Source organism: Heterocephalus glaber, unplaced genomic scaffold, assembly GCF_053883595.1.
Source record: "Heterocephalus glaber isolate CG9 unplaced genomic scaffold, H.glaber_assembly_v1.0 deba00001594, whole genome shotgun sequence".
NCBI lineage: Eukaryota > Metazoa > Chordata > Mammalia > Rodentia > Bathyergidae > Heterocephalus > Heterocephalus glaber.
The window spans coordinates 10,817,064-10,832,282 of NW_028258369.1; the positions used below are offsets into that span (position 1 = coordinate 10,817,064).

Genomic DNA, 15,219 nt, shown 5'->3' on the forward strand with positions numbered 1-15,219 from the left:
TATGAAATTTTTTGAGTTTCTTTTGCTATGGATCTCCAATTTCATGGCACTATGGTCTGATACTATACAGGGAATAACTTCAATTCCTTTGCACTTACTTAAACATGTTCTATGTGTGAGTATGTGGTCTATTTTGGAGAATGACCCATGTGCAGCTGAGAAGAATGTGTATTCTGATTTTGTGGGGTGGAAGACTCTGTAAACATCTGTTAAGTTTATTTGTTGAAGAGTTCGATTGAGTTCTAGTATTTCATTACTTATTTTTAGTCTAGTTGATCTATCTATTTGTGACAGTGGGGTGTTGAGGTCCCCCACTACAATTGTATTAGTGCATATATGACTTTTCATGTCCATTAGTGTTTGTTTTATATAGTTGGGTGCACTAGTGTTTGGTGCATAGATATTTATGATTGTCATCTCTTCCTTTTGAATTCTTCCCTTTAGAAGGATGTAGTGTCCTTCTTTGTCTCTCTTAATCAGTGTTGGTTTGAAATTTACTTGATCTGCAAAGAGGATAGCTACTCCTGCTTTTTTTCGGGTTCCTGTCGCATGCAGTATTGTTTTCCACCCTTTAACTTTCAGTCTATGAGTTTCATTTTGAATTAAGTGTGTTTCTTGTATGCAGCATATTGTTGGATTTTGCTTCTTGACCCATTCTGCCAATCTATTTCTTTTGATTGGTGAATTGAGACCATTAACATTGATGGTTATAACTGAAACGTATTGACTTGTCATTGCCATGACTTTTTCTTTTTGTTGGGTTCTCCCCCTTTCCATTTAATTTCTTGTCATGCCAGATGGGTTCATTCTGCTTTGCTTCCTGGGGTTGTGATCCTCAATGTCTGTTCCTAGGCTATTGTGTAAAATTCTTTGGAGTACTGGTTTGGTATTCACGAAGTTCCTAAGGTGCTCTTTGTCATGAAAGTATCTTATTTCTCCATCCATTTTGAAAGATAGTTTTGCAGGGTACATCAATCTGGGTTGGAGGCTGTTTTCTTTTAGGGCTTGGAATATGTCACTCCAAGCTCTTCTTGCCTTGATGGTTTGTGTTGAGAAGTCTGCTGTTGTTCTGATGGGCTTTCCTTTGTATGTGATTTGTTTCTTTTCTCTGACTGCTTGGAGAACTTTGTTCTTCTGTTGTGTTTCTGGAATCTTAACAATTATATGCCTGTGTGTAGATTTTTTTTGATCAAGGCTATTTGGAGTCCTATATGCCTCACTTATCTGTATGTCAAGCTTTTTTCCTGCTTGGGAAGTTTTCTGCCGTTATTTTTGTGAAGAGATCTTTTATATCATCTGCACTCTCTCCTGTTTCTACATTGACTCCAATCAGTCTTATGTTATTCTTTTTTGCATCATCTAGCAGCTGTGGATTGCTTTCTCCTGTTCCCTCATAATTTTGAAGCAATTTTTCTTTTCCTGGTCACTAATTGCAATCTTATCTTCTCTATCTGAAATTCTGTCCTCACATTGGCTCATTCTGCTGTGTAGATTTTCAGTGGAGTTTTTCATGTCCTGGAAATCTATTTGCATCTGTTTTATGGATTCCACTTGTTTCCTATGTTGGGATTCCATCATGTTCTTGAGCTCCTCTCTAGATTTATTAATCATGTCTTGCACTAGCGGCACAATTTCTCCTGTTATCTGAGAAATTATTTCTGATTTCATTTTTTCGAGATCCCCTTTTGTTGCCAGTTCAGTGGGTCCAGGTGGTTGAGTATCAGAGTGTTCCATTTCATTTCCCTTTGGGGTTGCTGTAGGTGGTCTGGGAGTCTGGTTTTGAGACTTATTTATGTGTTTTCTCATTTCAACTTGGGGGGGTGCTGTTGGCACCTGCAGGGATTACCTCCTCTGAGCTGGGAGATGTGGGACGGGGGCCGGGAGCAGCGGTAGGGATGGTGGCCTAAAAGCCCTTTCCTCTGTGCTGGGAGCAGTGGGAGCGATGTTGGCCGGGAAACCCCTGCCTCTGGACCAGGAGCAGTGGGACGGCAGCTCAGAAACCCCTACCTCTGGGCCAGGAGCAGCGGCACTCAGTTCCATGGTCTGGTTTTCTGGTGTCCTCTGCATCTTTGTAGTGTGGAACCAGGTGGCTGTACAGAGAAGCGGGTGGTGGGGGGTCCAGTGGAATGTTGCCAGGGCACGGGCTGATTCGGTGTCTTCCATGTGACTTGGGACCTTGGTAGGGCGTGCGCAGACCTGCCTGTCTCCAGCCGGCTGATTCGGCATCTTCTGTGCCAACTGAAGCTTTATTGACCTGAAAGCTCTGTAGGCTGTCGACTCTGGACCTGCTCAATTCTCCAGTTTTCTTTGTTCTGTTTGCTTTTCCTCCCAGGTAGTGACTGTGTGATGATGGCTGTTGCTTTTTGTCTCTTCTCATTTTTCAGATTTATCACTTTCCTCTAAGCACATCTCTGCTGTGTAATTGTTTAGTGACAGTCTAGCTTCATGCTCTTCAGTCACTAAACAAAGGAATGGGGCAGCTAACCTGCCGTTTTAAAAAGCTGTTGTAATTGAACTGTCATTCTTTGTAACTAAAATTCAGCATTATGATAATTGATTTAATTCAGTAAAATTCAATAATAGTAAGCACTTTACATTACCTTTTCTCATTTAACTCTCTTTGAAAAATTTATAATGTATGTACCATTATCTTCATTTCAGAAGAAGAAACTGAGGTATGAAGAGGTTAACTAACTTGCCCAAGATCACATAGCTAGTAAGGCTGCTCTTAGAGGCTTTTTTCTGCTAGATACTCACACACTCTTACCACTCACACTGAAAAGAATGGCTCTTTATTCCATTTTTATATATGCCTGGCACCTTCAAATACATCGAGAATTGTACTTTCTCAGTAAGTGTCAATATTTTCCAATGGATGTTGTTTCTGTCGAACTGAAGTAAATTCTGAATACTTAGCACTTCCAATGAATGTGTAAGCACCTGGATGAATTCAAAGATGACCAGACACAGGCCTCACCCTCCATGCCCTCATTCCAGTTAATGAAACAGACCCAAAGAGAAGTAGCTAGAAGTCCAAGGCAGAGGATAGTTGAGGGCGTTTCTCTAACAACAGGTGAAAGAGAATTCTAGCCATTGGCATTTAGGCTATTTTCATGGAAGGCACATGGCATGGGTTTGCCCTCCATTGTTGAAGATGTCTTGCTAATTAGTGACCAGAATGAGCTTAATTTCATCTCTTTTGGGCATTCTCTATTCTTGAAATACCTTGGAGTTATCTTTCTAAGTATACTGCTATGCATCTAGAACATGTATCAGATGTGTACCTGACCTCTAGATATATTTAAGGAGCTCTTATTTTGAATAAGTACGTGTATTCTTTCCAATAAAAGAAAATATAAAATAATATCTTTAAGCATTCTTATGTAACTTTTGATACTAATGTTCTTTGCCCTCCTATAAATTAAGAGTCCAGATGATTATAAAAAGAGTATGAATATATATTTATATGTCTCCCAAATGAAATGTAGCTATTATGTATTGCAAATATTATAAGAAAAAGACAATAGTTATTATTTCGGAGTCTGTGGAGCAGATAATGAAAGTGAAGAGTGAGTCCTACAATATGAAAGCCAGAACCATTTAGCAGTAGCCAGATTTAGAGATTGGCTTTATGGAATCGATAGGTTATCTTCATAGCAGTAGAGGTGACCAAGTGCAGCAGGCAGCACTGAGCTGGAAAGCTTCTGGATAAAGACGGATTTGTTCTCTAACTCACCTCATTAGATGCTATCTACACCTCTGATTATTTTTTGGTTGAATATTAAGTATCAGAATATCAGAGCCTCATGAGCAATATTTTGCTGTTTTGCCAAACATTCCTAGGCAGAGAGACTTGCAGGGAAAGAAGAGAATGGCTACATAACATAAAGCCTATCTTTATAATCATTTTTTATGTATAGTTCAGTGGCCTTAAGTACATTTTCATTGTACACCCATCACCACCATCTACCCCAGAACTTTTTTCATCTTGCAAAACTAAAACTTATACACATTAAACACTTATTCCTCATTCCTTCCTATCTGAGCTCCTGATAACCATACTTCCATTTCTATGCAATTGACTACTCTAGGTGCCTCATATAGATGGAATTATATAGTCTCATTGTTCTTCAGTATGTACAGGGGATTAGTTCTAAGACCTGCCATGGATACCAAAATCAGTGATGTTCATGTCTCTTCTATACAGTAGTATTTGCATATAATCTATACAATTGTTCCCATACTTTTAAGTCATCACTAGATTATTTAGATTACCTAATAACAGTGTAACTACTATATCAATAGTTGTTTTGCTGTATTGTTTAGGGAATAATGACAAGAAAAAATCTACATACTTAGTTTGGATACAGAGTTTTTCCCAAGCAGTTTAAATCTAAAAATGATTGAATCTATGAATGCAGAACTTGTGGATATGGAGGGAGGGCCAGCTGGATTTGTCTTTTTGTGACTGGTTTCTTTCATCTAGCATAATATCCTCCAGATTCATCCATGTTGTGCGTGTAAAAATGTCTTTCCTTTTTAGGGGTGAATAATCTTCCATTGTATGCCCTAAGCCTTTTAAGTAACAGTTTTACTTGGAAATAAACCAACAACTCTTGGCCTTTTGGCTAAGATCAAGTGTGGAAATAAAACAACAAGACATTGTTCCTACTAGGTGGTGCATGCTTGTAATCTTAGCACTCTAGGATGCTGAGGCAGGAGGATTGCATATTTGACCCCAACCTGAGCAATTTAGGGAGATCCTGTCTCACAATAAAAATTTTTTTAAAAAGGACTGGGGATGTAGCTCAGTGTGAAGGCCCTCGGTTCAGTCCCCAGTACTAAAACAAAACAGAACAAACACACAAAACAATGTTCCAAGCATTACCTTTTTTTTCTGATTGAAACTATTTAATTTCTCTTCCCTGTTCAGAAGGATGGAAAATTCCCTGGAAGTTTCTTCTGGGGAAAGAAATTTCTTATTTTTGTCTTCAACTCAAAACATTTTTGGAGACATACTTGACTAAACTGTTTAAATTTGTCAGATTAGAAAGATGCTTTTTTGTATGTATCAAAAACTTCTTAAAAACAAAAAACCCCAAACTAACAAAAAGAAAAAAAAAGGCCAGGCGTGGTGGAGCATGCCTGTAATCCCAGCACTTGGGAGGCTGAGGCGGGAGGATCCCTGTGAGTTGGAGGCCACCCTGGGCTACACAGTGAGCTCAAAGCCAGCCTGAATTACATAGTGAGACCCTGTCTCAAAAAAAACCCAAAAAACAAACAAAGGAAAAAGAGCTTCTTATATGTCTATGATTTTTTAAAAATGTTTTAGGGGCTGGGGATTTAGCTCAGTGGCTCTGCCACCTGCCTCGCAAGCTCAAAGACCCGAGTTCGATCCCCGATACCAAAAAACAAACAAACAAAAAATGTTTTAGTTTTCAAGAGGTAATTGATTGGTGTTTTAACAGGAAAGTAAATGTTCAAAACTATTACAAGCCCATTATTTTTCCACTAAATGTTTCTACACCAGCATTGGAGCACTGAGAAACACATTTTCTATGATTTTTCCCATTAGGATAATTTTTCCACAACACTTGAGCCTGAGCCACTGAATCAATCTCTTTGACTCATTAATCAGAATCTGAACTTAATGTTCTTTGCACATGGTTGGCATTCAATAACTCTGTGGTGTGCATCTATGTAGACTGGAGAGCATTGCAGAATTGGGACTTTTTCTGTCATATTCAAACCTCTTCACAGTATTGATTTATGCCTGTGGTAACTGAACCAGGGCTAGGTCGGCAGTCCCAATGTTTCTCAAATCTCTGTTTTACACCCACACTTTTTCACTGCCTTAGTAGGATAATTGTGTCAGTTTGCCTTTCTTGTGACCTTTCCTTCCTTTTTCCTTTATTATCAGTCTTAAAGTCACACATTTAATCATGCCACACCTCTGCTTACTTTTCGTGATGACCAGTTACCTTGAGGATAAAGCACAAACTGCTGTAACATTGGCCCTGATTTCCCTTGCTGATCTCTGGGCCCCAGCAGCTGAGCAGCTCTCCCTTCACCTCCATTCATCCCCTACTGAGGACCCCTGCCATTCCCATCGTATGCTAGGAAGTCCTCGTCCCCCACACTCAAACCTTTCTGAGACTGGGCCTGGATATGTTATCTAGGCTCACGTTGGACCCCTGGGCTCAAGCGAGCTTCCTACTTCAGCCTCCCAAGTGCTAGAACTACAGGCTTGTGCTATCATACCCAGCTCCTGCATGCATTCTTGCCTTGCGTTCCTACTTTTCTTCAGCGAGAGTACCCTTTCCACCATTCTCTGGCCAATTCTAAATCATCTTTTAGAATTTACTGCGAGCCTCATCACTGCTATCTGTGAGGTGTATTGTTTCATGTAGATTTGTGAATGGCTCCCTTTTTCTCTTCTATATATACTTTTATTGTAGAGTTTATCCCTTGGCACTGTGGTGATCTGTTAATGAGTCTTTCTGCTGCTAAATCTTGAACTTATTCAAAATCCTAGGCCTCTGCCTGCTCATGTTTATGTGTGCAACATTGATTGAGGCTCATGGTAGTTCCAGAAAAGAATGCTGGCTGAGTGAATGAGTGAGCAAGTGACTGGTTAAAACAAACCTTCAATTTAGAGGTACAAAGGAAATGAATGAAATATGACTTTGCCTGTAAGTGTGTCTTACATGTAAAAATGTCATGAGCAAATGTGAGGTGATGTCAACAGAAAATACTGATGAAAGTTGCCACATTAGTTAGCTGGACTTTAGTTGAATCTTAGAGGTAAGATGGTCTCAAATATACTGAGGGAAGAGATAGCACCCCAAGTAGGGGCAATAGCCTGGACCATGTCATAATTGAATAAGTAAACATATTTTAGATCTGGAAAGGATCTTTGAATTGACTTCATACAGCTACTTTATAGTAAAATTAGGTCCACATGTGTACAGCATATTCTGTGTTGAAACACTGGATGAACTCATGACCCAAAACAGCTCCATAATACTCACCTGCCATACCAACTTTTTCTCTCTCACCCACTCTTAAATTCTCCAAATGTACCTAAAATAAGATATTGTTAATCAAAGATTAGAAACCAGTCCTCTGGTACAAGGAACATTTACAATTTCCTTTTATCTGTCATAACAGTGAAAAAAGACATTCTTTTATAGTACAAAGGCAAATTGCGTTTTGACAAAGTAGTATATGAAATGGAAATTTACTTTGGTTTGTTCATCCTTTGTGAATAAGATGATCTTACAACAAAATAGCATGCAGGCTTTTCTCTTAACTGTGGGGATAAAATATCAATAGTATTTCCATATATTGTCAGGTGTTTGGAAAGCTGCCTTCTGTGATTTTAACATTATTTGAATGTATGTTCTTCACCCCATTGCACACTTAAGTAGGTTTTGACTCGATCTTCAACACTGAATTTCCCCAACATGGAATGGAAGCCCTCACTAAGCCCTCACTGTAAAAAAGATACAGTATTTTGACAAAAAGATGATCTTACTCTTCTCTGACTGTGCTGTATGATTCTTTCTGGGTTTTTTTAGGACAAGATCTCTAGAGGTATTCAAACAGTAAACAAATGAACTGGATGATCATATTCTAGCAGAAATAAAAGTACATGATAAATAACAGGATTTGGCTTAAACTCTACTGTTATGCACAAATATAGTATACTCATGTCTCCCTGTGTGTGTAATATACACTCAGACCTCATATGGATACATACAGTCCAGTAGGATGATATGATCTTTGCTAGATTGAAAGACCTGATGGAAGAATCTAAAGTGAGATCATCTTACATTTAAAGAAAATTTGCTATGAGTCTTGAGAACTTAGGAGGAAGATGTGAGTTGTTAGGAGATAGGAGAAGTTATAATTAGAGATAAACTCTTAAATTTCTTCTGGGCTTTGGGAGTTTACATGAATACCAATTAATGAACAATACATATTCTGAGTGCTTTGGTATAGGTATATTAAGGGGTGACAGTAGAGGAAGCTTAAGATTTGGGTTTTATCGGAGGTCAAATGAAGCAGGATGAATCTGAGGATGCAGTATTATCTAGAAAACTATTGAAATAATTCCTGAGATGGTAACAAGGGTCTAGACTGTATTCAGAGCAGAGGGAATGAATCTTAAAGTAGACCTTTGGTGATGGATGAGATACAGGGAGATGCAATAAGAGGGCAATCAAAGGCTCAGTCACCAGCGAGTAAGTGTGTGTGTGTGTGTGTGTGTGTGTGGGCAAACTACTAAATATGATATGCTTGACAAATGCTTATAAAGCAGCATTTGAATCTAGCAAGGTTTTTAACTGTGATTAGGCAAAGTGATTTAATATAATTTGAATCCTCTCTAACGTTTTGAGGCAACGAGGGAAATAAACACCATATGAATAACTAAGCCTTAAGCCCAATTTCATAATCAGAAAACTCGTTTTTACATTTTACTTTCCCTTATAGCCAGTTTAAGAATAGACCATGAAGCATGCCCCTTTGGAGAAGTAGGAATTGACAAAATGGTATAGGAGGTATTCCAAAGGTAAATCCTATTTGTGAAATGGAAGTACAAATGTAGTTTTTCCTTTTCTTGGGTCATGCCTTTTTTATTTTTAGATTTTTTTTTTTTGAGGCAGGGTATGTAATCCAGGCCAGCCTTGAATGCAAGCTCCTTCTGCATCAGCCTCCAGAATGCTTATTTTTAGAATTTGGAGTTACATTTTGCTGTTGCATATCTTCTGTTAATACCATACAGATTAGGTTGGCTCACAAATGCAGGGGAACTGACACTTGGATCACACGAGGCACTCCATTGTAAGGACACTTCTTTGTGCTAGTTCTTTTCTGGCTCCAATATGGGCTGGCTCGTGGGGCTTCTACTGTGGTCCTACCAGTCCCTGCTGAAAGCCAGGAAGACTTTTCATAATGTCATCAGTCATAGGTGTTCATGAAGGGAGCATGTCAAGATAAATATAAAAATTTACAGAGAATTTTCATAGCAGTTTGAGGATCTTTCTGAATTACAGTGGAAAACAAAAACTGAAAAGTTGTACATATGGTCATATATAAATACTGTTTTCTTCCTCCTCCTGTCACTGTGTCCTGTACCTTATATCTCTCCATATCCTGTAGATGAGCAGGATTTGGGATAACTGTGCTGCACACTTGCGCACCCGTGAACCCACCGCCATAGGGAACCAGGGCCACAAGTTGTTGTTTCAGTGTTTGCAGTGATGTTCAGTATCCTTCTGCCTTCTTGTTTGCTTTCCTATGTCATGTTGAACAGGCACATAATGAATCTATACTGGATAGAAAGGGAAAGAGGACTGTCAGATGCTAGTGTTATTTTTTTTAAATGCCATCAAAGAGCCGCACTTTAGCATGGATATCATCAGCTGTTCAAAAAGTCATCTCTTGTGTTTGGCTTTGTGCGAGTGCTTGAGTAGCTTCTCAGACAACCATCAGCTTCTAGAAAGCCTGACCATGGGGCTTCACCAGCTGCTATGATACAGGGGCTCCCTCTTCCTCCCCTCCCCATCTAACCTTGCTGTCTTTGTGATTCAGGCTGGTGTGGTATGTGGTGTTCTTTGGAGATCAGACTTTCAGAGATAGGATTTAAACATTCTTTTTAGCATTATCCTATAGACACTTCTATATAGTCTTTCTCTCTCTCTCTCTCTCTCTCTCTCTCTCTCTATATATATATATATATATATATGTCTATATAGACACTTAAAGCAATTTCCATCTGAATTACAATAAAATTGGAGGAGTGATTTTTTTAGGAGTGATTTTATCCTATTGAGTTAAATAGGATTCTAGTCTCACATTCCATAGTCCTAAAGACAAACAGATATATTTATGTATTTATGAATCCAGTGATTATCTTTCCTTCCTAGTGGCTCTGCTAACTGAAATCACATGGTAGTTATCTCTTCTGATGCTATATTACTGAATCTTGTGCAGCTAGGAATATGTATGAAATTCTCATTGTACACAAAAACTCCAAACAGTTATTTAATGCTTTTGGCAAAAGAGCTAAAGGGAGAGGTACTAAAGTTAAATATTTAAAGAAATTGCTGCCAGATGGAGTTTGAAGAGGTCCCCCGAAAAGGAGATGGGGACCTCAACTTGCTTCCCGCACAGAGTAGGTTTGATAGACTCTCATCACAGAAGAATTTCAGGACACATCAGTGAGAGACATAGACAGGTTTATTAGGGTAAGTTAAGGAGGTGCACACTCAGAGAAAATCAAACATGGGCACTCGAGAGGCCCACTGTGTTCCGGGATTGGGGATATGTATGTGTTCTTGGAGGTATCCTTTAAGGTGGGTATCTAAGATGTTTTGCCTGAAAATATTCTCTGAACCCAGTAAATCTGTTTCTTCATCTTAAGGTCAGGTTATTAACTAGATTAATTAATGGACTTATAGTATCTTTAATGGACTTGGGTGTGATGAGCCTAGAAGAAAATCAGACAAGCCTAAGGAGCATAAACAAGCCTAGGGAGTACAACACACTGGAGGAGTAAAGATATAGAATACAGATATGGATAACCTTGGGTAACTTTGATCATGCCTTAGAATTATAGTTTCTGTTTTTCTTTTCTACCCATCTTTATTTCTTCTATGTCTGAATGAATTTTCTGAATTGTTTATTTTTTTAAATTAGGTTTTAAATTGAGATTGTGATATAAGAGAGATGAAAGTAATACCGATCTGGTGATGACTGTGTTTTGAAGTAGATCTGCAGTGGTACTATTTGTAGCGTTTGGCCCTATACATCTTTCACAGCATATCCACTCCTACACCAAGTAGTGGCTTCTGGGTTGGGGGACAAGCAGATCAGTCCAACATGGTTGTGTGTACTAGAAAGCTTTTAGCTACTTCACACAAGGGAAGACAAAATGTTGTACCTATCTAGGGCACGGAGCTTGAGAGGCTCTGCCTTCCAAAGTCATATAGTGAAATGGGCCTGTTGCTGATATCTTAGGAGGTGGGGCCTATTTAGGATCAACACAGCCCATAAGTGCCTGACTGGTGCTTGTCTTGGATAAGCTAACTTCCTTATGGCTCCCAGGAGGGCAAGAATTTGGCATTCTGTGGAGCAAGCTGCAAGTGGAGATCCTCGATCCTCTGTGGCAGCCATGGCAAGCCTAACTTCCTCTCTTGCTACCTGTGAAGGGCAGGAGAGAAGTATGCATGAGAACCTCTGATTTTTCTGTCTACCAAGGCTTGAATCATAGATGGCCTTTAAGTATACATGACACACACATATATGTGTAGTTTAGTAGCAGTGACAAGTTCTAATGCCAGTGAGAATAGAGAAGGTAGAAGGCATTTGGTGGAAAAGGAAAGGAAGAAGAGTGAAAAAGATAATTTATAAAGTATCTAAGTATGAGAATACCTAGTTTTTAATCCAAGCAGAGCTTTGCACATGATTAGTACTCATGGAATCTGTGCTACATCTAGGTCGATAGTTCTCAAACTTGACCATGGATCAGAATCCCATGGAGGATGTATTCCCTCCAACGCTGCTGGGCACCATCCCCCGAGTTTCTGATTGAGAAATCAGGGGCAGGGCCTGAGAATTTGCTTTGCTAACAAGTTCTCAGATGCTGCTGGTCACACAGGCCACACTTGTTTAGTTCTAAATTGTGGGGAAGAGGCAAACCCCAGAGCATTTCCATCTCTGGAACACCTGCAGGACCAGGCTGAGAGGGGAAAAATTTGGTGTCCTCTAGACTTTTAATCATGGCCCACAAAGGACAAGGAAGGATTTAAGGTCCAGCATCCCCTAGAAGGTAACTGTAATACCAACTTCATCATCATTCTTGTTGCTGGGATCCACACAGAGGCCTGTGAACTGTGTTTTCTGAAATAGGAGAAAAAGAGTAAGCATTGCTTGTTTGTGTCATTCTGTACCAAAGAGTATTCAACTGGTGCTCTTTCTTGATATCTTTTAGCTTGGACATTCTGGTAAACCAGGACCTCAGACATGAGGGCAGTCCTTTTTTGTTACTAAAGAAAGGTTGAAAATATACAGCCTGCAAGGGTTTTCCCAAAGGAAGTCATCTGATTTAAAGCCCAGACTATTGCATGTCTCTTTTTTTTCTCAGGAAAACAAAGTCAGGATTGGAAATAATGTTTTCTATTGCATTTCTCTGGTTTTCTCCTTCCATTGTGAGTGATAAATGAAGTTCTAGTTGTTTTTGTTTTCTTCTTCCTAATATGTTAACAGTAGTGGTGCATTGTTCCAGTCCCCCAAAAGCAGAAACAGGGATGCTGTTGGAATGTAAATGAAATGATGTTTTGAGAGCTTCTAGTTTTATTGACAATACCTGATGTTTCAAGATAATTCTGAAAACAGTTCTTCATCATATTTGACCTTATGAAGCCAGGCATGATGGTGCAGTCCTGTAATCCCAGCACTCGGGAGTCTGAGGCAGGAGGATCCTTGCAAGTTTGAGGCCAGCCTGGCCTCATAGTGAGTTCAAGGCCAGTTTGAACTACATAGCGAGACCTTGTCTCAAAAATATTTTTGACCTTATGCCAGAAAAAAATCAAACTTTTTTTTTCTTTCCTTGGAAGCATAAACAGTTATTAGTTTGAGTAGCAGCAGTTGAGGAGTGGCATATTTTGGGGGGTTTCATTTTTTATCCAATATAGAAAGCCCAGCAGCACTAAATAAAAATGTCACTGTGTAAAATGTAAGGGCTTTCTGTCACAAATGTTTTTAAAAATTCATGAAGAGCTAAAGATTTGATTTATCTTATCCTCTTTCTGTGATTTATTCATATTTAATGTTAGTTTCACTGTTTGAAGCACGAACTTTTTCAAATTAAAAACTGAGGTGAATCAGTTTTATTTGAAGAAAAATCTCACCGTACCAGTTTTTGAATTATACAGCTCATTCCTCTTCATGTGTCCAAGAGGCAAAAATGTTTGGTTTCATACTGGCTGCAATTCTCCCTGGTACAGTGCTTTATTGTGGAGAAGATCCCTTTGCCCAGCTACTTGATTGTAACAGTTATTGCTCTGGTATCACTAGATGTTTTTCTCAGGCATTGATCATGGTCATCCAAGTATAGTGACAAGGAAGAGTGGGAGAAGCCCCCATCTCTGGAACCATCGGGTTAGTTTGTTTGTGGGTTTCCCTGTGTTCTGTTTTGGTTTGGTTTGGTTTTGAGCTGTTGAGTAGTTTGGGTTTTTAAGAACATCTCTGAACAGAGATAATATCTGGTCTTCTCTATGGAGGGTTCATAACAGTGAATGATAATAGAACTAGCTTCAAGTGAAGGAAAGGAAGTGAACTCTAAACAGACTTCCAGTCTTTTTATTTTTTAACTAGTCAGTAAACACACAGGGCCTGAGGCATAAGAACTTTTCAAGGCCCCCAGAAGTGGGAAGGAGACACTGGGCCTCCTTGTTTTCATTTTGACTGGTAGACCCATCCCAGAGGACAAGGGTGTACTTGCTCATACCTCATGATGAATGTGGAATCTTAAGTGATTCTAGATGATTCTTAAATGATACTCTGAGGTGTCGCAGTAAGACTCACTTGCCCTGGGCTCCCTGGCTTCTGCCTGCCTATCTACCTGCATATCTGTCTGTCCCTATAGCTCTTCATTTCTGTATTCTTTCCTTTTATTTTTTCTCCTTATTTCTATTCTTCCACTCTGTGGTTACTTTGGTGTACCCCCAGTAGACCAGGTACTGTGTCTCTGTTGATAGAGTTAGCTTCTCATATGATGATCTTTATTTATTCCCTTCCTTAATGAAGAGCATGATCTTGATGTGTGAAGTTATCATTTTTCCCTCCTCAGACCATCGGGAAGAAGTTACCCCCAACTACGGCAACTCCAGACTTGTTGAAAACAGAAATGGACAGCAGGATAAAGAGTGAGTTTGATATTTTTTTAAAATCCTTATATAAACTCGATAGCTTTTTCAAACACATCATAAAAAATACACACAAATGTGTTTCATTAGATGCTCATGGGTAGGATAGGTGGCACAAATTAGATTCAGAACTCTTGATTTTTTTTCTTCTTTTTGGAAGAAAATATATTTCACCCATGTGCAGAGCTAGGGTTTATCCTTGTATACCGAGTGCTTTGCATAGTTTATGTGGCAGGAAGATTCTAGAGAATGGCCACTGAAGCTCTTCAGGGCCGTTAGGTCAGAGAGACTTAACTACTCTCAGCATGCTCACTTAGCCAACGCTACCCACTCTTGATTTCCCACTGTCTTCAATACATGTCTGCATGAATACCTCCAGATACTTAAGTAACCTCTGCAGACAGATTCCAGTCTTTTTGGAAGGATTAGGTAAATGGATGGGGAAAGGGTTAGCTGTGTTTTAGAAGAGTGTTGGCCAATAGAAATGTCATGAGAGCCTCATATGTAATTTAAAAATTTCTAGTGGCCACATTAAAAAAGAAATAGTTGAAGTTAACTTTAATATGCTTTCTTTAATAAATCTAAATATTATCTTTTCAACATGTAATCTGTATAAAATTATTTTAAAAGGTACTTTCACTCTTGTTCGTGTGCCATCTTCACAATCCTATGTGTGTTTTATAGATATGACATATCTCAATTTGGAAGAGTCACATTTTGAGTGCTCAGTACATGTGTCTAGTGGTGACCATATTGAACAGTGTAGTTTTAGAGAGTAATTCTTGGGCCTAATATGGACTTCCTGGGCCTGGAAATGAACACAGTTGCAAGTGCTCAGTTTCTTATAGGAATATAGCATATAGGAAAATCCTGGCTCAAGCTCATGTATTTATTGTTCAGTCCCATAAATACCTATTAATTACATCCATGTACCTCACTCTCTAGAAATATTGTACTGGGGGAATGGGTTACTAATGAAGCATGGTTTTACATAGACTGAGTAGAGTTTTGTCTTAGAGTCCTAGGAGGATCAGTTCTGTTGTCATTACCTAGCAGTGTGACCTTAGACAAATAATTTGATTTCTCTGGCATTCCTACTCATTGTCTGTTAAGTCAAAGGGCTATAGTAAAGAAAACCCTTGAGGTTTTTCCCAGCATCTTCATCCTCTGATTCAATTCTAAAAGCTTTAGGACTTAAGCATGAAATGTTTCTGTATTCCAAGTATTGAGCAACCAGCTGGGAGAGACAAAAGGAAAATGTGAACAATTTTGTGAGGATAGGAGA

At 39.0% G+C, this 15,219-nt stretch overlaps 1 protein-coding gene across 19 annotated transcripts in view; it reads left to right on the forward strand.

Annotated features, from left to right (window-relative positions):
* Sh3kbp1 (SH3 domain containing kinase binding protein 1) overlaps positions 1 to 15,219 on the forward strand; it is a 369,672-nt gene that overhangs the window by 240,339 nt on the left and 114,114 nt on the right. For 18 of the 19 annotated variants that reach the window (XR_015444104.1, XM_087193656.1, XM_087193653.1 and 15 more), the window contains one exon: positions 13,859 to 13,934. Coding sequence is in view for 18 of the 19 variants with exons in the window: in XM_087193656.1 (XP_087049782.1) it covers positions 13,859 to 13,934 (76 nt within the window). In the remaining variant the exon portion in view is untranslated. Of the gene's footprint in view, positions 1 to 11,814; positions 11,837 to 13,858; positions 13,935 to 15,219 lie in introns of those variants that run through there. The other variant, XM_087193663.1, reaches the window with a different exon arrangement.